General features: G+C 36.7%; 1 protein-coding gene across 2 annotated transcripts in view; it reads right to left on the reverse strand.

The window, feature by feature from the left end:
• Positions 1-23,977, reverse strand: part of NRDC (nardilysin convertase) — a 77,991-nt gene that overhangs the window by 7,659 nt on the left and 46,355 nt on the right. For both annotated transcript variants that reach the window (XM_054572916.1, XM_054572908.1), the window contains exons 11-22: positions 22,369-22,446; positions 21,144-21,264; positions 21,007-21,065; positions 20,473-20,527; positions 12,749-12,853; positions 10,607-10,730; positions 9,939-10,025; positions 9,222-9,341; positions 7,887-7,938; positions 6,800-6,950; positions 1,956-2,083; positions 30-192 (exon numbers count right to left, since the gene is read on the reverse strand). In XM_054572916.1, the coding sequence (XP_054428891.1) occupies positions 30-192; positions 1,956-2,083; positions 6,800-6,950; positions 7,887-7,938; positions 9,222-9,341; positions 9,939-10,025; positions 10,607-10,730; positions 12,749-12,853; positions 20,473-20,527; positions 21,007-21,065; positions 21,144-21,264; positions 22,369-22,446 (1,243 nt within the window). The remainder of the gene's footprint in view (positions 1-29; positions 193-1,955; positions 2,084-6,799; positions 6,951-7,886; positions 7,939-9,221; positions 9,342-9,938; positions 10,026-10,606; positions 10,731-12,748; positions 12,854-20,472; positions 20,528-21,006; positions 21,066-21,143; positions 21,265-22,368; positions 22,447-23,977) is intronic.

The raw sequence follows: 23,977 nt of genomic DNA on the forward strand, positions 1-23,977 counted from the left end.
CCAACAGTGACAGAACACCTCACACTCACTGTGCTTGTGACATTTCCTTGTACCAGGCCCTCAACAAAGAGCTGGGATTTGAATTCTTTGACAAAGCTCAGGAGAGACTCAAGGGAAAGGCCATCCATCAAAGCCCGGTACTTGTCAATCATAGACCAACGGGAATATTCCAGAATTAAAAGCCGCACATCTCTGTAAAGAGGGCAGGAAAAAAACAAAATTTTGTTGTAAAATATGAATCTTGAAAATAAAGAAGGATTTGGTTAAATTTCTACAAATGATATACTTCATTTTTTTTTTTTAAAGATTTTATTTACTTACTTTTAGAGAGTGGGGAAGGGAGGGAGAAAGAGAGGGGAAACATTGATAGGCAAGAGAAATATCGACTGGTTGCCTCTTGCACATCCCAGCTGGGGACGTGGCCCACAACCCAGGCATGTACCCTGATTGGGAATTGATCAGGCAACCTATCAGTTTGTAGGATGACACCCAACCCACACCAGCCAGGGCCAGGTGATATGTTTTAAAGAAAGACAATTTCTATCACAACTTAAGATAGAGAAACAATCACAAAAAAGCATTTAAAATTGTATACATAAACTGTTACACAGGTTTGCTTACTAGTGCAACTTATTTGCCAGTCACAGTTGCAAAATAAAATATTTCATATAATTTAAGTTGCCAGATGAGTCACACACCAATTTAAAATTATTACTATATTGATTTAAAATCTAACATTTTACCAGTCACTGGAGGCCACCATTATGGATATCTATTACTGACCTGAGAGTGTATTACCGGTTGTAGCTGCGGGCTAAAATCAGACTGACCCTCAACCCTTTTCTTCCCCGCACTAAGTTGTTTAAACTTGGCAAGTCACCTAACATATGTGACTCAATTCCTTCATTTGTAAAATAAGGAAATAATAATGTGGTTTTGGTGAAAATCAAACACATATAAAGTTCTTAGGTCTAGCACATAACAAATCTTCGATAAAAAGGTGTTATTATTATTATTTTACCACATTTTAATAAAGTAGTATTCAGGAGTAACTGCATACACAGGGCTATTTTTCAACATATCAATAGTTCCAGACAACTCTCCTTCCCAACTTACATTTGGTTTTTAATTTTCGTAGGTTTTTGTGATCAGATTATCAGTTATTACTTGTCTGACTCTTAACTACTTCTTCCCGAACTTTGGTCATTTATGGTCTCATTATAACTGTCAAAGGCAGGGCCTCTCTATCAGATTGTGCTGTTTACCATTTATAGGTGTCCAGCAAGGAGGTCAAGTAGGGGCTTGCAAACCATGTGCACAAAGGGCTATGTCTGCTCAGTGGAATTTTCCCCCCTCCCTGCTGATAGAGGGTACTTCCAAGGAGGTGATTTTTCTCAATTCACACAAAGTAAACTATAAGCTATACGGGCTCTGATGAAATGCCCAAGGGGGCTGCCTATTAGCAAAGGGTTTAAGCATTAGTACACAGGCTGTCCAGAAGCCTTTATGCTCTCTTCTGGAACTTCTGGCTGCATTCTCGATAGCTGCAGTTGCTAGTAGATAAAAGATGCGTTTAAGCAGTTTAACTCAGCTACTCATCACAGCACCCAACACACTAAAATCACCATAGTAAAACATCACCAGCAAGCAATTCTGAACTACAACAAAGCCAGCACTTAAATGTTATTTACTTACAAACTTTGGAAAAACGCCCTTTTTTACCTTCAGCCTCTAATTAAGTATAGTAGGCTACTTTCAGTCCTACTTACACACAGCTTCTTTAGCTAGGTTTAGAAATCCTATAATCCCATAGACTGGTTTCATAAACCACAGCACAATTCTAAGAAGTCTGAAAATTACCAGGGAAACTATAGCCTCAGCCCCCACCAACTAACCCCTAGGAAGGCAAATACTTTTGAGCCTTCAAAATAAAAGCTGTTCCCATGCAGACCTACTTGGCCAGAGTCTCAGGCTTGATGAGGATGTTAAAGTAGGTCTTCTTCAACTGCTCAGTTATCATTGTAAAGACAGCTGGTGTGGAACTAAACTCGGCCAGATAGTCAATAATGAGCTGAAACAGTAGCTAAAAAAAGAAAGAAAGAAACACTTTAAATGAAGAAACATGAAAACTAAGGTTTTTGGGGGGGAGGGGCAGGAGAATGTTTTCCATTGGTTTTTACCAGGGGCCCAACATGGTAACAAGCTTTTGGAGGACAAAAGAGAAGTACTGATGACTCAAACAACTTCCAGGAGCTAAAATCCTCAATAACTGTCAAATTTGGAGTGATGGTTCTTCCATTTTTATAATTTTCATGGGTATTCTTAAACATTTCTTTCTTCAAAATGAACTTAAAAATAATTTTACCTGCATCCCCACTACCCCTAAATGTAACTTTAGTTGAGAGGACATTACATTTACATGTTAATTTTGAAGTAACAACAATTTTCTATATAGCTGTCCTACTGAAACATAAGTCTCTCCCTTAAGGTCTTTTATTATATGCTTCAGTAAGACTTATAGTTTTCTTTAGATAGGATTTTGTTTTTCTCAATATTATAAATAGATATTGTTTCTATTCATTTCTAAGTAGTTACTGCTTCTATAGGAAAAAGCAATTTTGATGTACTGATCTTGTGACCAGTCATATCACAAGTTATTTTTAAAATTTCAGTTGTATCTTAGGTTTTCTAAGAATAGAAACCTATCTTAGATTTAGTTAGGTTTCCTATCATGTGCAAAGAAAAATACTTTTTCTGAAAGGATATGGACTTTTTGTCAAGATGGCAGCACAGCTAAACATGGCTCACCTCTTTGCACAACCACATCCAAAATACAACTAAATTATAGAACAACCATCACTCAAATGGCAAAAACCAAGTTGAATGGAAGTCTGACAACTATGGAATTAAAGAAACTACATCCATCCAGACTGGTAGGAGGGGCAGAGATGTGGAACAGGCTGGTCCCACATCCACGTGTGGTGGATAAAAATTTGGGAGGGATATCTCAGGAGTAAGCAGCCTCAGGCTGACACGAGGCCCCCCAGCTCAGGGTTCCAGTGCCAGGAAGAGAAGCCCCCATAACTTCTGGCTACAAAAACCAACAGGGATTGAATTGGTGGGAGAAATGCTGGAGTCCCAAGCAGTTCCGCTTAAAGAATCCACACACCGACTCACTCAGACTCATTCTCTTTGAGCTCTGGCAATAGGGTAGCAGCTTGAAAGGCAGCAGAGGCATATGGGGAGGAACTCAAGTGTCTGGCATCAAAGTGGGAGCGGGGGGGGGGGGGGGGGGGACAGCTTTCTCCTAGATAGAAAGGCGGGTAGAGACACAGAGCCCACAGGCTGGTGCCGTATCTGAGACTCCATAAACCTGGCTAACACTGTTTGCCCCACCCTGGAAATTCCCCAAGGCTCCACCCTACCCAAATCACAGCTGTTAACAGTAGCTTTTCCATATGAATGGCTGGTCTTGGCTCCTGCTTCACAACTTCCTAAATCCTTTTAAATAAGCAACAGCTGGGCTCAGGGAGCTCCCCAGCACCAGTACCTTTTGCTAAGTGGCACCAAGAACAGGACTAGCAGCCATCTCCAATTGCTCTATAGCTCAGGCAGCTGGGTGCTAACCTTGGCCTGAACCACCCAGGAAACCCCAGGGCCAGCACACCCAGTGGACAGCTACAGACCACATCAGAGCACTACTAACCTGTCCCTGCACAACTGATCCTCCACAGAAGGCAGAGGTTGTTGGTGAGTGGTCATAGCCAACACTTATAGCTGAATGGCCTGGGTAAATCCCTGCCAACAGCAACCAAGGCTCAATTACAAGGAGGAGGGTGTACTCAGTCCTTGAGTACTCAGCTTGGGTGATAGGGGAGGCTGTGCTACTGGATCCTACAGGACACCTACTACATTAGGCTACGCTACCAAGACAGGGAGTCACAGCAGCTCTACCTAATATATAGAAACAAACACAGGGAAGCTGCCAAAATGAAGAGACAAAGAAACATGGCCCAAATGAAAGAACAGATTGAAACTCCAGGAAAAGAACTAAACAAAATGAAGATAAGCAATCTATCAGATGCAGAGTTCTAAACACTTGTTGTAGGATGCTCAAAGAACTTAGGACATCAACAGCATAAAAAGATGTAGTCATAAATGAAGGATTCACTAATTGAAATAAAGAACAATTTATGGGGAGACAACAGTAGAGTGGATGAAGCCAAGAATCAAATCAATGATTTGGAACATAAGGAATCAGAAAACCTCCCCCCACAAAAAAAAACAAACAAAACAAAAGTAGTGTAAGCAGAGCAGCCTCAGGGACAACTTCAAGTGTTACAACATTCACATGATAGGGGTGCCAAAAGGAGAAGAGAAAGAGCAAGAAATTGGAAATCCATTTGGAAAAATAATGAAAGAAAACTTCCCTAATTTGGTGAAGGAAATAGACATGCAAGTTCAGGGAGCACAGAGAGTCCCAAACAAGAGGATGCAAAGAGGCCCTCTCCAAGACACATAATAATTAAAATGCCAAAGGTTAAAGATAAAGAGAGAATCTTAAACATATCAAGAGAAATCAACTAGTTACCTACGTTCCCATAAAACTGCCAGTTGCTTCCTCAGAAGAAACTTTACAGGCTAGAAGGGACTGCAAGAAATATTCAAAGTCATGAAAAGCAGGGACCTACAGTCAAGATTGCTCTGCTCAGCAAAGATATCATTTAGAATTAAAGGGCAGATAAAAAGCTTCCCAGACAAGGAAAAACTAAAGGAGTTTATCATCACCAAACCATTATTATATGAAATGTTAAAGGGACTTATTTAAGAAAAAGAAAAAAATCAAAACTATGAACAATAAAATGATATAGCAAGGACTCATGGACAAAACCAAAGTGGGGAAGGGTTGGGGGGGTGGAGGGAGGGGAAAGTGGTGGGGCGAAGGCAGAGACAAATGTATTTGGAAAAATTAATTAATTAAAAAAAACCAATAAAATGGCAATAAATACAACCTATCAACAATTGAATCTAAAAACCAAACTAAGCAAACAAGAATAACAGATTCATGGACACGGCAAGCATTTTGATGGTTGTCAGACAAGAAGAGGATGTGGGGGAATGGGCCAAGAGGTAAGGGGATTAAGAAGTACAAATTGGTAATTACAGAAGAGCCATTGGGATGTAAAGTACAGTACAGGAACTGGAGTAGCCAGAAACTTATACACAGGAAAAATTGTGTGGGGATTGCCTGAGGGGGTGGGGAATGTAGGGTGGAGGTGGGCAAAGGGGGAAAAATTGAGACAACTGTAAAGCATAATCAATAAAATATAATTTAAAAGAAAGAAAAATACTTTTTCTTTTCCAAGTATTTTTATTTTATTTCATTTTTTTTTTCATTTTAATGTAGTAGCCACAACCTCTAAATTAATGTTGAATAATAGAGATAATTGTGGGTATCCTTGGCTTATTCCTGCTTTTAATGTTCAGCATTTCCCCAGTGTAATATTTGCTGTTACTGTTTTTAAATTAAAATTTTTATTGTGATTAAGTAATTTCTCCTCATTCCTATTTATTAGTAATACCCACTCTAATTTAGCAAATGCTTTGACATTTATCACTATGTCCAAATACAGGCATACCTCATTTTGTTGTGCTTTGCTTTACTACACTTTACCATGGTGCTTTTTTTACAAAGTGAAACCAGCACAAAGATCAACTCCCTTTATTGTGGCACTCACTTAATTGAGGAGGTCTAGAATCAAACCCACAAAACTCTGAGGTATGACTGTTGTGTTTCTCATTTGACCTGTGTCATGATTTATTCATCAACTTCCTAATACTGAACACCAACCCTTTGTATTCCTAGCACGTGGTCATAGTGAATTATTCTTTTTGTTACATTGTTGCATTTAACGTTCATATTTTGAAATGTTTGTATCTACATTTTACAGCTAAAATTCATCTCTAGTTTTATATATTTATATTCTATCTCAGGCTTTAATATTAAAGCTAAGTAAGTTTCATAAAATGAAGAAGCTCAAATACTTTTCTATGGTTTGTATTTTGAAAAGCTCTCCAGGTAATTCCAAAACATATATCCCAAATGTCAACTGTAATATTAGGCTTTAATCTGTTTGGATATTAAGCTAGATTATATGTAAACCTTCGAAGGTTGACAAAATAGTCCATGATGCGTCCTCCTAAGACCGATCTTTGTTCCCTGAGGAGACTAATGGGAACAAGGGTATATAGGAGAGAACTATATTCTTTAACAGCATTTCTGCTAACATATGGAAACTATCACCTCTTAGCACAGATCTAACCTCTGTCAGGTCATTTTCTCCAGATTTTTTCTTGTATGAATCCAGTTCCCCAAACCTTAACATATGTTCTACCCATTGGGTACATTATATTACTTTACCTGGTGTATAACGATCTAACCCTCTTAGCTGGCACCCTATATTATTTCTCCTGCTTATGAAGTTTTTGAAAAAGTGACAATGAAACACATTCCTTACCAAAAGACAAACTACTGGCAAGATATATACCGTTTCTAAAGGGCTCAAACTTAGAACTGAGAAACAAGACACACATACTTAAAACAATGGGATAGAGAATAGGAAGAAGAAGAAAGAATACAAACATCTGACAAGAAAGCATGATAATCCACACTAATAAAGATTACTTTCTATGTATAGCACTCCATGCATAAGCCTCTATGTTTGGTGCCATGGGAGCAACAAACGTAAATATGAAATTTCAAAGCTCTCTATCAGGAAAACAAAGCACTTATACTTACAGGTAGTTTGTGGTTGAATCCTTTCACTCGAATAATTAAACCATGTTCTCCAGCTACCAGCTTATACTCCAGTTGTGCCACATCTGCTTCATAAGCTGGTTCCGCAAGGTTATGGGTGAGGATATTGACAAAGATATCAAAGAGGACCACACTGAGAGTATAAAATGCAAACAGCATCATTAATTGGCTAGAAATAGACATGAAAAGATTTGCTTGATTTAAAGTAAGAAACTTCATTTTTACAAAGATGTTTACTTACTTCTCCAGAAGGTAAAACTACATACTAATTGAATTCAAGGTAAATACTGCCTCCAAAACTCACTTTCACATGGTCATTATAAAACTCCTATCCTCAGCAGTGCATCCCAGTCTTTTTCATCTCATGCACACAAAGAAAGTAGTCATATGTATGCTGCACAGTGGGGTATGTGTAAAAGGCACCAAAGGTAACTGGCCTAAAGGCTCTGGCTATTACTGCACCCTAGGTCTCCTGGCTGACAAATTAAATATCTGAGGGAAAGGATGAGGGTAATGTATTTTTTAAAGTGGATATTAATACATGTTAATGCTGCTTGTCACTTTAAGGTTGGATTATACATGTTAAATGGCAAAGGAATGGAAGAAATACACTATCATTTCCTAAGTATGTCCTATGTTTCAGGAATTCTGGGGGCTCTCTGACCTCCTACAATGCAGCTATCTACAGAAATATATAAGTAATTTGCTAAGAACAAAGTATATGTAATCAGATTCTCTGGCAGCCTCTAAATACAGGATCAACAGATCCACTTAGCCTCATCACAGACTGGAAGCTTACTCAAACTCATCTCTAAGGCACTGTCTGAACCAGAAATTCTACAACTAGCCTTCACTTTCAGCCTGTGTTACAAATGGGTGCTGGAGATGTGGCAGCCACAATGTCATCTTAATGTTTAGTATTGATACAAATAATTTGTTTTGGGCATGGGAAAAATACATAAATGAGTGGCATTGTTCAAGTGCTGATAGAGAAAATGATACAATGATTTAAAGTGAAACAATGTAATTTTCAATAATATTTTTTCTGGAAAAGACGGTAATTGCTTACTTTGCTGCAGACTTCTGTATCAAAGGTGAGATCAGATGGAAACGTATATATGCTGAAAGAAAAAAGATCATAGATGAGAAAATACAGGCCAGAGGCCTCAAGTAGTCTATACATCAATTTATCCCCAGTATCATGCTTTTTTAAAAATTTGAAATAGGCTATTAATCCTTAAATCCTCATTAAATTTTTATCCTTAGGGATCTATAAAATGTAGTATTTACTATTCCAAATAATGACCAGAAGGCACACTTTAATCTACAGAAAGATCAGAGATACAGACAGATACACAGAGAAGCCTACAAATACTCATATTTATCAATACCATTAGTCAGGGAAAATGTTTACATAGGTATACATGTCAGTAACAGTAAGGGAACAATCCAAATGCTCACAAAAAGTTATAGCAGAGCCTTTCCAAGGAAGCTGAATAAATGTTAGGAACATTTTTAGAAACTCTTGTGAGCTATTCAACAAAAATTGAGCTAACATCTTCCCAATAAATTCAAGAATTCATCAGAGCTAATCAGTACAGTTGGTTGAGGTTAGGAAAATGGATTAAATGACAACCAAGAGCACTCAGCCTTTGACTCCATGTTGCTTCAGTAAGTTTTTTTGCAAAGCACAGGAACAGAAAAAAAAGCAACACAGTTTGGGCTACTGAGTTGAAGGATTTTAGAGACTGTTCACTATGCTTCCTCCATGCTGAAAAACAAAATGTAGAGGGAGATATATGGAAAACATTTCACATTTGTAATGCTGGATGAGGCTTTGGTGTCTAAGAATAATTTCCTTCAATATACTCTCATTCTATCTCCATTTTTTAAAAAAATTTTTACTGATTTGATTTTTTAGAAAGTGAGAGAAAAATATCGATTTGTTGTTCCACTTATTTATACATTCATTAGTTTATCCTTGTATGTGCCCTGACCAGGGATCAAACCCCACAACCTTGTTGTATTGGGATAATACTCTAATCAACTGAGCTACCTGGCCAGAGCCTCTATCTCTTTTTATAAATAATGTTCGAAAGTACCACCTGTTCCCTAAGATGGCCAAATACCTGGCTCTGCTTTCATTAAACTGAAAGAAAAATATCTGAAAACAAATTCATTTTAGGCTCGAATCTTTATTCCTAGAATCTGTAGTGTCTACAGGGTTTTTGTGATGGCACAGGAGGGCAGTACTGATCTGACAGACAAGCCTGGAAAAGGTCTTCAAATGGAAAGGGAAGGATAAAGGGAGGCAGACAACCATAAGGAAAAAAGTTTTTTGCTACAATGTGAAGAAAGATTTATAACACTTATTTCACTCCTTTTAGGAAGAGAAACAATTTACCTTTGGGGATTTTAAATTTGTTGTCTTTCTTATACCACAGGCAACCTTGTGGAGTGTTCACGATTTTAACAGGGTATTCTGTCTCAGGACAATCAAAAGCCTTCAACATGAAGTCCGTGGCTAACAAAAGAAAAGAGTTAATGACTCACTGAGGTATATTAATAGGATTCCCAGCAATCTGTTCTTGGTTTCAGAAATCAAAGTAACTTTTCTTTGTGAAATCTGGAAAAAAGTTCTTGAAATAATATCCTTTCTTTATGCAATTAAACATTGCTATTTTCCATTCTAACTAATTTTTTAATGCTTTCACAATTCATTACACTGATGTCACAACCCATTACACTGATTTCACAGTCCTCTAATGGGTTGCAATCTATAGTTTGAAAAACACTAAAACAACCAGAAAAGATAACAATTCCAACATAGACTGAACGAAAGGATCAGCTATGACATACATACAAAAACATATGCTTCAGAGGGTCCCAAGATCTATGTTTAAAGTCCTGTTTTCTCCATTCACCAACTAAATAGTCTTGGACAAGCTGCTTTACTGTTTTGATCCTTGGTTTTCTCATTCAATAAAGTAGAAAACAGTGATGCCCATCCCAGAGTGTTACTGGGCAAATGGTTCTTTGTAAAACATAATGTTCTATACAGGTGCTATTTGTTTTATTAGGACATGGGTGGATTATCTACAATGATTGCTATTTCACTGACCTATGTACTTGTTTTCAGCTGGAAGATGAAGATCTGGATTTAATTCAAAGTTACTTTTCCAAAGTTCAGCCCAAGAGTTTTCAACATCTGTAGAGATAGAAAAGCAAACTGATCCAATCAACAATGCAATGTTCAGAATTCTCTCAATAACAAACCAGTCAACAACTAGCCTTCACAAATCAATTCTCCTTTCTTCAGAGACCTCTGAGTGACATATCCAGGTATTCAACACTCTTGATACTCAAAGTGTGGTCTCATCTGTATTGGTATCACCTGGGAGCTTGCAGAATTGCAGAATCTCAGGCCCCACCCAAGAGGTACTGAATCGGAATCTGTATTTTAATAAGCTCTCCAGGTTTAACATATGTATACTGAAGAAGTTTGAGATGTACTGTTCTAAAAGATAGTCAAAATTGCCCCCAAACTACCAAGACAACAGGATTTTTTCACTAGCTAATAATAAATACAGATAAAATCATAGCAAAGAAGTATAAATAATTTTCATTTGAAAACACACACACACACACACACACACACACACACACACACACACACACAGATTTTTTCCCCTACAGGAACAATCAGATACATTATTAAGGAAAAAAAAAAATTCCCAGGTTAGTCAGATATACCTAAATTACGTATGCCAATTATTAAAAATATTTTACCTTCCATGCTATACTGAGTCCCGAACCATTTCTCCTTGAGGTCACATTTTCCCTCATTAGCACCAGACAGTAGAACAAGATTTGCTTTTTGAGGAATGAGTTGATTAAGGGCTTCAGCAATGACCTAATAGGGAATGGTGTTGGGGGAGGAGACACATACACAACAATAACAACTTTAACCTATACATCTCTGTTAAGAAGACAGAACCACATTATGACACCACATTAGACACCTCAATATCCTAGCACCTTGACATTAATGAAAATTTGTCTACAGCCCATAAACACCCTAATTTACAAAAGTTCATTAATCTATCAGTTGTTTAAAATGTTTCTTGATAATGCTATATAAGAGAGGACACCAAAAAAAAACGGAATTATTTTCTGGAAGATAATTATCTTCTTGTAGTACAGGCTTCCCCCACTAGGCAAGTGTTCTAGGAACCCATCTGTATCAGTGTACCAACTGGTGTGAGAGGCTGCATTTAGCTTCAGTGAAATTTTCTTGAAGACTCTTTAATGCATTTCATGACAGATGATTTAGGAGCGCACCTGCCCACACTGTGCTGAGTATTCAGTTTTTAACCACAAATGGCATGACCCCATGCCCCACTCTTGATTTCACCCTGAGCAATGTTTTTTGTTTCCCAAATGAAGAAAGTCCTCGAAGGGAAATGTTTTGCCAATGTGGAAGAGCTGAAACAAAAAATGGCAGAAGCACTAAAAGACATCAAAATTTATGAGTTCAAAAACTGTTTTTAGTAGTAGAAAAATGCCTCGATAGGTGTATTGCATTAAATAGAGTACTTTGAAGGTGACTGAAGTTTAAACATGTAAGGATAAAAACACAATTTTTTTATAAATAAATTCCGGAGTTTTTGTATCCCCCATCGTGTAAACAGTAGTCATCTCAAATTGTACATAGTAACAGTACTAGCAGTAAAAACAGCTATTGCTAAGTTTTTACTGTGTGTCAGATAATGTTTAACATGTTACCTCATTTAATACTAGAAACAACCGTAAGGTATACCAATACCTTCAGAGGCTAAAGGTAAATAAACAGCTTCAGAGGCTAAAGGTAATTTGCTCAGGTGAAAGATTATGTAATCTGTACAAAACAACACAGCTAGAAGTGGCAAAAATGAAGTTCTAACCATGTGTGCGCATGACTCCGAAGACCACAGTACTCTTAACTGCCCCCTCACACCCAAGAAGCAGTAAAAATGATCCCATGTAATGCCTACTTCAATAATCCTTCAGCTATGATAGGACTAAAACAAGATTTGACGGGTTAGGTTTAAAATGCTAACTACCCTTTAAACATTATTTCTTTGAGAAAAAAGAAACAAATGGTGATTCAGAAAAAAACACTTGGACCCTTGGGCACAACCATCCTAGGGAGATGGCAAAAATGTGTGGTCTTCTCAGCCTTAGCACTATTAATATCTTGGGCCAGATAAATCTTTGTTGTGGGATGCTGTCTTCAGCATCGTAGTATGTTTAGCAGTTTCTCTGGGTCTGTCCACTAGATGCCAGGAGCAGCCCCAGTTAAGACAACTGAAACATCTCCATATATGAACAAATATCCCCTGGGGGGCAAAATCACCCATGGCTGAGAATTGCTACCCTATATGGAAAAAAGACTTATTGCCCAGGAACAGTGGAGGAAAGACCCTGACCAACTTTTTTTTTTGTATGTAGTATTATCTATAAATCATATGTTTTGCATTCAGGGAATCATATTTTTCTTGTAAATATTTTCAAAATGATTAATATTTAATTAAGCAGCATCTCCAACTGAGTCAAATGGTAAGCTAAACCACTTTCTAATTATGCTTACAAACCAAAGCACATAATTTTGGGAACTGCTTTAATTATTTACGTAGATGTTTCAACACTTTAAAAAATGGTAAGAGTAGTACCTAAGAAGAGGGCTTGATTTTCTCCTATTAAAACACAATCATATACAAGAAACATGAAAAATTACACACAAAACTACTGGTAATTTTTCTATTTAAAGAAACAAGACACAACTAAATACAGTTAAGCTTTCTCCATTCCCACAGTTCTTAAGTACTTTTCTCCACTTTCTCACCCTCCTCTTTCTCCAAATGTAAGTATTAGAAATGGAAACCTCCTTACTTCTGGCTTGTATTCAAAAAGAAGCTGATCTCCTGTGAGAAAGTCCTGCAGTGGGTACAGCTGCATGTTTTCACACATGTTTTCCACATACTCAACTGGATCTGTCTGTAAAGAGGTAAAATTATTTCACATTAGAAACTTCTCATTATTATCCTTAATTTGCCACAAATACTTTTTCTCTTTAAAAAAAAAAAAATGAACCAAAGGCTTCTGAACAGATAAAACCAAACTTAACGGTGGTTAAAAGACAATGATCGTCAGAATTCCAAAAAGATTAACCAGAGCAACTAACACCCTCCGATCCCTGACCTTGAGGCCTGAAACACACCAGGCTCTAATCATGCTCATGTCACAGCCTCTTCATGAGAGCAATTATAAGACTGAACTGTAAGTGCCTATTTGTATGTTAAGTGTCCCCACAGTGCTGTGAGGTCCCTAAAGACAGGGTCTTCATCACTTTATCACTGCTGCACTATCACCTAAAAGCAATTTGTAACCATGAATCAAATTACTGTAAAAATAAAAATGTATGATTAGATAAAAATCTTGATATAATGTTATATTAATCAGTATGTTATTTCAATTTAAACCACAGTTCTTTAACCTATACAATGGAAATACTCTTTCAGAAGAAAGCAATCAATTCAAGTATTTGAGGCCCCAGATGCACAGAATCTTGAACCAAGTGGAACCAAGTGGTTCCATTCCCACATTTTGTAATGAGGATATATACTCAGATGGATTAGGTGATTTGTCCAAGGTCACACAGTGAGGAAGTAACAGGCAGAGTAGATACTGGAACTCAGGCCTCCTACACTGCAAAATACCACACTGCCTAGTCCTTTACTAGAGAATATGTGTTTTTCCCTCATCTAATAATGGAAGAGAGAAAACAAGTGAAATAACTGCATTCATGCAGGAGAAGTGAGACTAGCATACATCACATTAGAGATCATAGGAATATAGGATAGAAACAGAATAAGGGAAAAGGAAAGATTCATTGTTGGCTACGTCCTTTCCCACCTCAGGAAACATTCCTGAATCAGTAAGTTAATTAGTAACTAAAGTGTTATTATTGTTTTAAATGACTCCTCCTACTCTGCTTTAATTTTTTAGCCAGTTATTTTTACCAGCCATATATATATATGTTAACTTCTCTAATCCATATGCTACAAAACTGAGTGATTCAAAATCCTTCCTATGAAAATACACTAAGGATCCTAGCTAAAAGCAGATCTTTGGTGCCAAGGCAATGAAGATGGTACTAGGAAGAACTTAAACACTACCCTTTAATTTTTTTAAAGATATAATTCACATACCATCAAATTCATGCTTTTAAAATATATAATTAAAAACAAAAAATAAATTGTATGATTCAGTGGTTTTTACCATATTCACAAAATTGTGCCACCATAACCACTATCTAGTTCTGTAACATTTTTATCACTCCAAAAGATAACTGCCCACACCAATTAAGCAATTGCTCCACATTACTCACGTCCCTCAGCTACTGGCCACTGTCAACTTGTGTTCTGTCTCTATGGATTTACCTATTCTGGTTATTTCATATAAATGGAATCATATAATATGTGACTTGTTGTGTCTGCCTTCTTTCATTTAGCATGATGTTTTCAAGGTTCATCCATGTCGTAGTATGAAATAAGTAATTAACTTATTTTTAATGGCTGAATAATATTCCACAGTATGCATAGTCTGTATTTTGTTTAACCATTCATTCACCGATGAACATTTGGGATGTTACCACCTTGGGCTACAATGAATAATACTGCTCTGAACAGTTGTGTACAAGTTTTTGTGTAAACATGTTTTCAATTCTTTCAGCTATATATTTAGGTATGAAACTGCTAGCTTATATGGTAACTCTATGCTTAGCTTTTGTTTTTAGATTTTATTTAATTTTAGAGAGGGGGAAGGGAGGGAGAAAGAGAGGGAGAGATCTATGTGGCAGAGAAACGATTGGTTGCTTCTCAAACACACCCCAGCTAGGACCAAACTTGCAACCCAAGAATGTGCCCTACCTGGGAATCAGACCAGTGACATTTCAGTTTGCAGGGCAACATCCAATCACCTAAGTCACATCAGTCAGGGCTATGTTTAACTTTTTAAGGAACTATCAAACTGTTTTTCAAAGCAGCGCATCCTCACCAGTAATGTATGAAGTTTCTAATTTGTCTACATCTTCTCTAACACTTGTTATTGTCTATCCTCTAATTTTTTCATCTACTACAAACTCTCACTGTCTTCCATTATTGTTATTTTGTTCTTGTTTCTCTGCCTACAGAAAAGCACTGAAACAGCTTTTCTCTAGTTCAAATAGTTGACCTATACAACATACTGAGTCCAGGTTCCTATGTAAAATATAAATTTTTAAAAAATTTCTTAATTTAAAAAAAGACTAGTTTGAAAAGGGCATTCCTATTTTCCTTAATTGATGGAGATTAAAAAAAGTCTGAAGAGGAAACATTTCAACTTTGTTTAAAAAGAGTATACATAACTGTCGAAATAAGCGCAGCTACTGGAGTTTGTTTAGCAGTTCATATAGATATGGACCTTATTGATTTGTTCTGATTTTCTGGTTTGGTTTTCATTTAAGGTATTTTGGGCTCATGTTTTAAAATCTAAGTAAGTATTCCTGAATATTGCTAAAAGTGAAAGAAATGAGCTATAAAATGCAAAGATATCAGTAAACAAAAATCTTGAAATGCCTTGCTAAGAAGGAACTGAAAGGACAGAAAAAAAATGTCGTCACTCACTCAACCAATGCTAAAAAGCAAATCCCCCCAAAAGGAACTTGGGTATCACTTATCACTATATTCCCCCATTCTTGTTTCCACTCCTTCATTGCCATAGTTCTGGCTCACATGTTGCCACCACAGCTGATAAAATCACTCCTGATAAGGTAGACAGCAGGACTTGTGGATTCCGTGCATATCAATCGATTAATAGGGAGGAAAAAAGAGACAAGATGGCGGAGCGAATGGAAGTCACACTGACTTCCTTCCAGGACCCTCTGGGATAACAACTAAATTGTGGAGAAATCACCTAGAACAAACAACTGAGCAATAGTGAGAGAGGAGTCTTATAACCTCGGACAGACAGAAGAATCAGCTTTAGCACAACCTGACTGGTAAGGAGTGCGATGGAGACTCGAGAAGGCTAGCTGGGCGCCCAATGGTGGCAGCACAAGAGGGATATTTAAACTGCCAGTTGGATACCCCTGAGAAGAGTGGGGTCTAAACCATAAGCAGGGACCCCCAGCCTATAGCACTAGAGCCCAAAAAGTACACAGATAACAGCCAGCTGCGAAAAGCAGCAGGTCTGCTCTCTACCAAAGACAGGTAGCTGGAGACACAAAGAGCTATTTAAAGGGCCAACGCATAAATTTTTGTATGCAGCCACTTACCCTGGACTCTGGCAAAGGGCGGGGCAGAGTGGGCTAGAGATGCCTGAGGAGAGACTGGGGAAGGACACTTTGGGGAGAAAACTGAGGGAATAGCCAATGGGATCCTGGTGCTGACTCATCCCCTATATGGTAGTAGCCATCTTGCTCAGGCAGATCACTCCCCTGAGCAGCAGCAAAATGAGAGGACTCAACAGCCCTGCCAACAATGAAATATCAGAATCAGAAATCAGGGGAAAAAATCCCATTTGCTATAGCAACAAGAAAAATAAAGTACCTAGGAATAAACTTAACCAAGGAGGTAAAAGACCTGTATGCAGAACACTACACAACACTGAAGACAGAAATCAAGGAAGACACAAATAAATGGAAGCATATGTCAGGTTCATGGATTGGAAGAATCAATAATATAAACTGTCCATACTACCCAAAGCAATTTATAGATTCAACACAATCCCTATTAAAATACCAATGATGGACTTCACAGAATAGAACAAACATTTCAAAAATTTATATGGAACCATGAACAACTCCGAACAGCTGCAGCAATTTTGAGAAAGAAGAACAAAGTAGGAGGGATCACAAAACCTGACATCACACTACATTACAAGGCCACTGTAATCAAAACAGTCTGGTACTGGCATAAGAACAGACACATAGATCAACGGAACAGAATAGAGAGCCCAGAAATAAACCCGTGTCTCTATGGTCAATTAGTATTCGACAAAGGGGGCAGAAGCATAAAATGGAGTAAAAATAGCCTTTTCAACAAATGGTGCTGGGAGAGCTGGACAGCTCCATGCAAAAAATTGAAATTCGACCACCAATTTACACCATACACAAAAATACACTCAAGATGGATAAAAGACTTAAATATAAGTTGCGACACCATAAAAATCCTAGAGGAGAACATAGGCAGGAAACTCTCAGATGTTCCACACAGTAAAATTTTCACTGATATGTCCCCTAGAGCAAGGGACATAGAGGAAAGAATAAACAAATGGGACTTCATCAAAACAAGAAGCTTCTGCACAGCTAAAGAAAACATCAGCAAAATGAAAAGGGAACCAACCGTATGGGAAAGTATATTTGCCAATGATACCTCGGACAGGGCTTTGATCTCCAGAATATATAAAGAACTCACACAACTCCACTCCAGGAAGACAAACAATCCAATTAAAAAATGGGCAAAGGACCTGAACAGATACCTCTCCAAGGAGGACATACACAGGGCCCAGAGACATAGGAAAGGATGCTCAGCATCACTAGCCATAAGAGAAATGCAAATTAAAACCACAGTGAGATACCACCTCACGCTGGTCAGAATGTCCATCATAAACAAATCAACAAACAACGAGTGCTGGCGAGGTTGTGGAGAAAAGGGAACCCTAGTTCACTGTTTGTGGGAATGCAGACTGGTGCAGCCACTGTGGAAAACAGTTTGGAATTTCCTCAAAAAGCTAAAAATGGAACTGGCTTTTCACCCAGTGATTCCACTGCTGGGATTATACCCTAAGAATCCCAAAACACCAATTCAAAAGAACCTATGCACCCCAATGTTCATAGCAGCATAATTTACAATAGCCAAGTGCTGGAAGCAACCTCAGTGCCCATCAATAAATGAGTGGATCAAAAAACTATGGTACATTTACACAATGGAATACTATGCAGCAGAAAGAAAGAAAGAGCTACTACCCTTCATGACAGCGTGGATGGATCTGGAGAGCATTACGCTAAGTGAAATAATCCAGCAGGTGAAAGACAAATACCATATGATCTCACCTGTAAGTGGAACCTAATCAACAAAACAGACAAGCAAGGAAAATAGAACCAGCAACATTGAAAGAAAAAAGAAACCGACAGTAACGAGAAGGAAGGAGGGCAGGGGGTAGAACGGAGAACAGAAGGGGAAGGGTCAAATCAAGGAACATGTATAAAGGACTCATGGACAAAGCCAAAGTGGGGAAGGATTGAGGGTGTGAGTCGGGGTTGGCTGGGGCAGGGGAAAGTGGTGGTGGGAAAACTGAGACAAATGTATTTGAACAAAGGAAAAAAAAAACTAAGGTATGTTTACATAATGGAATACTGTGCAGCAGAAAGAGCTCTTATACTTCACGACAGCATGGATGGAACTGAGAACATTATGCTAAGCGAAATAAGTCAGGCAGTGAAAGAAAAATTGCATATGATCTTATCTCTAAGTGGAACCTAATCAACAAAACAAACAAGCAAGCAAAATATAACCAGTGATATTGAAATAAAGAACACACTGACAGTAACTAGAAGAGAGAGGGCAGGGGGATGATGGGGGAAAGAAGCGGAAGCGTCATCATGGAACACGTATAGAGGACCCATGTATAAAAGAAAGAGGGGAAGGATTGAGGGTGGGAGGTGGGGGGTGGCTGGAGCAGGGGAAAGTGGTGGTGGGAAGGTGGAGACAACTGTACTTTAACAACAATTTTAAAAAATGGGAAAACACACCCTTCAAAAATAGTACTGAGTGACGACGAGATAGCCAATCTATCAGAGGAAATCATTTTTGGTAATGACAAAGAGGCAGGTTCTAAGATGCTCTACAAACTGGTTCTAAGTCACAGGCTCTGAATCTAGAGTCCATAGGAACCTCCCACAAGGTATCAGTGGACAAATTCAGGAGGGGTTAGTAGTGCAAGAATGTGGTTGGAAAGAAATTACATATTTTCACTAATCTCTAATTTCTCATTTTTATTCAGTTATAAATATGGCAACAAACCACAATAGTATTAGTAGCATCTATGACTTTAACCAATAGAAATCACAATATAGTTGTAGATATCTTAAAGTATCACACACATTGCTATTTGAAAACTGTAGTAATTATCAGACCTACCACCAGACCTTCCTATTTAATACATTAATAAAAAGATTGTTTTATTATTATGAGTACTTTATTTCACTATTCTTTTGTAAACTAATGCATTTTATTTTATGCACTTCAAAACACTATTCTATGAACTGTGTAATAATTAACAGTATTGTTTCATTGTTAAATTGTCAGTGTGGCAATTTTAGATTATGTAAGAGAATACATTTGTTTGTAGCAGATATATGCTTTAAAATGTACAGATAAAGTACAGTAATATCTACAATTAAATCTCAAATGTTTTGAGAAAAAAATACACAGCCACACATACCTATACAAAGAGAGAGAGAAAAAATAAAATATGGCAAAATATTAGCACTTGGTGAATCTAGGCGAGGGATACACCACTGGACTGCTATGGCTGTTTTTCTTAGTTTAAAAAGTTGGAGGGATAAAATATTATTCTGAGGAGGAATACACAGGATTAACAGAATTCCAAAGGGATTCAAGGCACAAAATGCTTTAAAAAAACTTTTAAAATCCTTACCTTTCAGTTTTATGTAATACCTTCCTTTCATGTACCCTATACAACAGACATGTAGGATCATTACCTTTTTTACAACTCCAGAGTTCCTTACTTATGTGTTTCCTATTGCTTAGAATGTATCCAAACCATATCCTTTTTTAAACCAATTCAATTTACCGTATCTGCAAAACCTTCCCTGGTCATATTCCAATCAAGAAAAATGCTCTCCTTACCGTGAAATCCCAGAATGCACTGTTTCTAACATTATATATTGTTACTACTATTTATTATCTTGTAGGATGTCTTCACAATATTTGAATTCCCCAAATATCAAGTACCATAGCAAGCTCTCCGAGTTTATCAATAGGATAGACAGATGGATGACTATATATCTATGTATCTATATATATCTACATATCTATATATCTACATATCTGTATATATTTATATAACTACATATCTATATATATATAAAACACAATACGATCTGTGTCAGTTTGCCTAATCCTTCACCATTTCTCAGTAAAAATACTCAAAAATATGAGAGTTAAATTTTCAGATAGACTCAAGGCCATCTTGAGACTCGCATGACAGAAGAGTAGCAGAATTAAAATTCCAATGACATTTCCCAAAAAAGGAACAATGGCCCTGACTGGTGTGGCTCAGTGGGTTGGGTGTCGTCCTGCAAACTGAAAGGTCTCAGGTTGATTCCTGGTCAGGACACATGACTGGGTTTTGGGCCAGGCCTCTGGTTGGGGGTGTGTGAGGGGCAACCTATCGATGTTTCTTGTACGTTGATGTTTCTCTCTCTTTCTTTCTCCCTCCCTTCCCCTCTCTCTAAAAAAATAAATAATTAAATAAAAAGAGGAACAATGTCCACACCAGTTTTGATCTTGGTCACATAAAACATTCAAAAAGAATTTGACTTCCAATACCTGTTCTTGGTAATGAAACTCATTATCCTCAATTTTCTGAATCTCTTCAAAAATTCTGTGAAAGAAGAAAATTATAATTAGAAGACATATTTAAATTTCTCATTCAAATCATCAAGGAAATAGAAGCATAGCCCTGGCTGGTGTGGCTCAGGGGATTGAGTGCCAGCCTGAGAACTGAAGGGTCGCTGGTTCGATTCCCAGACAGGGCACATGCCTGGGTGGTGGGCCAGGTCCCCAGTGGGGGGCATGTGAGAGACAACTACTCATTGATGTTTCTCTCCCTCTCTTTCTCCTTCCCTTACCCTCTCTCTAAAAAATAAACAAATAAAATCTTTAAAAAAGAAAAGAGAAGCATAAAAATAAACAGATTGGCCATTCACATGTAGACAATAAGAAAATGGAGCCAGTAAAGGAAAATAAGCAGCAAATGCCTAACAAATGATCAAAGCAGGCCTAAAACATGTCTACTGGCAGCCTAAAAGCTAAAACATACTAGGATTGACTTCTGGTCTAATTCTAATAAGTATGTATTACCTTTTATCAGGGCCTAATGTCTGCAGCATTTTTAAATACTGGAAAACAGTATGAGCCACCTAAGAACAAAACACCTGGTTACATTTCTGCATAAAGTGATATCTATAAATAAAAAACCCTCCATTTTAATTCTTTACCTCATAGAAATGTTCATAACCCTCATCAGTCAATGTAATAGAAATGCTGAATACTGAGTAAGTAGAATTTTGCTCAAAGCCTGTCTCACCATTTCCACCAAATAATGCAAGGGCCCAGCACCTACAGTTAGAAAAAAATTTATCCAATCAATGTCTTGGAACTGATAGCCAACAAATACATCAAATTAACAAAATAGGTAAGATTTCTATGTAAAATTTGGGACATTCAGCTTTTGATGCAAACATGTTTTCCAACAGTAAGTTTAAAAGCACAAATTTTAAAAACACACAGTCTCCCAAGGAATTGTAGTACATGCAGTTATCACCAGAAAGAATAGCCATATTTATCTGTTTATTAGAAACACTAATATATATTACAAAACAGTAAAATATTGTTTTATGAAGCCATAGTAATTTTTATTGAACAGCAAAATAGTAAAAACCTAAAATAAAGAGAGAGAAAGCCAGAACAGAGTTGGAAATTCTAATAAAATTCAGCAAGGTAGAAAGGTTATGCTCATCTCAAAGCATTTTACATTTACTGTGTAAGGCATGTAAGTACCTAATAGCATTACTCTTTTATAATAACCATGCCCTCTCAACCTTCCTTGAATGTTCTAGTACACAATAATGTTTTAAAGTACTTATTTAAGTTTCTCATTTACATTTCATTCTTGAATTAGTGTATAGAAAAAAATCAAACAAATAATTACTTTAATGTATTGGTCCTGATGCTAAAGCTCTATCATTTGGCTAGACAACTTAAACAAGTGCCTAGATACATGAGGAATCATTCTGCTAACACACCTGTATATACTGTTCACAGTCCCGCATGCTACAATTTATCTGCCCAAGGAAGCTCCCATTAGTCTACCTTTTGGGAGAAAACTTGGAGATTCTCAGCATTTAGATAACTGACTTCCTTACTATTCAAATCTAAAGTCTTGGTTACAGCTAACCTTTTATGTAATTCTGGACTCTATTAGCCTATGATTTTTTTTAAATTTTGTGTACAACTACTTGCAACAGGGGCTAAAAACGGGCTTCCAAAAAAAAAACCCCACACATATAACACAGCCATTCAAATAATCTAGGTTATTAAAGTGACTGTAATTAAGCATTAGATTTGATTCTAGGCTCCTGGCAGATAAAACAAAAAAAGAATGGGTTATATAAATCTTATTGTTTTTCAGAGATTGCTAAAATTCAGTAAGTGAATACTTGCTTTTTTCTAAGGTAAGAAAGAATGCTGCCTTTGCCTTCATGTCCGACCAACCAAGAGATATAATGAAGTGGCTTCACCCTTTTAAAAAAATGTTAAGGTCAGAAATTTTAAAAAGTACAGTATTAAAACACAAGAAAACCGTATTTCTGAGACTGCACTATTTGAGAATATAATTATAAACTTATTCTCACATAAATCCCACTAAACATGAAATTATAATTAATTTGATAGTAGCAAGATAAAGACAGAAAACATGGTAAAATTTAACTTCATCTGAAATCGCTGAATGAGTATAATCAATCCAAAATTTAAGACTATTACTTTTCCTCTCAGACACCAAACTTACTTCTTTGTGGTAAAATCTTTGATTTTTGTTTCTCCCAAAATGAAAATAATACAGATTCTTTATCAATTTAGAACCTAATGCAACATAAATCATTCATATCTGTAAAAGCTTTCAGTATTCCATCAGACTGTGGTAAACTGCAATGTGTTGCTTTAAGGGCCAGAATATCTAATTTATAGTTTTAGCATTTCCTTTTAAGTAAATGCTCTTGAGCAAAAAGCTTAGCCTCTCTCTATTTTTTTCCCTCTTCACTTACCTAACTACTTACTCATGGGGTTTTCATGAAAATGCAGTAACAGATATAAAAATGCTTTATTATATAATAATATGTTTTAATAGTCTGAGTGGTTGTATATATGTTATCATATTGTCTTTTCCCACTGGCTTCTACTATAATTTCAGAAATATATTCCTACCAAAACAAAATATAGAGAGGCATATTGGGTTAGGAAATCTAAACATTCTTAAATTTTAAAGTTACTTCATAGAACTATATACAGTAAACTTTTAAAAGTCAAGATATAATATTATGACTTCAACTATGTTAAGCAATCCCCAAAGCCCACTCAACATTGTTTAAAGTCTGAATTTGAATTACATCTACAGTAAGGCTGATGTAGGGGAGCAAATCAGTTAAAGAATGAACCCAGCTGATTATGTGACATTTGTATCTGAACAAAGCTAACTACACTGTAGTTGATAACTACACAGTCACAGATAAAACGGTCACTTCTTTGTAAAAAAGGGGCTCCCACAAAAAACTAATTTACTGGGAATTCACATATTTGGGAATGCAAAATAACTCATGATGAATATCACATTAAAACAAATTAACAGTCCAAACAGCACAAAATTAACAGCACAAAAAAAATAATAACTGGAAGGAAACATACAGAAATGTTAACGGTCTTTGGAAAACAGAATCATGAATGACTTTTTCTACTCTTCATTATTTTTCAAGATTTCTACAATGAATTACCTCAATATTCAGTCAGAGGATAAACAGGTTTTGTTAATTAAGAAAATAGAAAATGCAAAAAAAAAATGTGTTTTATATTCATTATTTTAATGTCTGAACTATATAAAATTATTGATATTAGGCATATCTTTGAGGACAGAGACCAAGAAGCAGAGCTTTACTTTTTACTTAATATCCTTTTGTCCTATTTTAATATTTTATAAGCATGTATTATTTTTATAGAAAAAATTCAAAACAGATTAATAAACTTTTAAACATGCATGTAATAATTTTAACACTTTGGG

This window comes from Pteronotus mesoamericanus, unplaced genomic scaffold (assembly GCF_021234165.1).
Source record: "Pteronotus mesoamericanus isolate MK-2021 breed Mesoamerican mustached bat unplaced genomic scaffold, CSHL_Meso_final contig_105, whole genome shotgun sequence".
In the NCBI taxonomy this organism is placed as follows: Eukaryota; Metazoa; Chordata; class Mammalia; order Chiroptera; family Mormoopidae; genus Pteronotus; species Pteronotus mesoamericanus.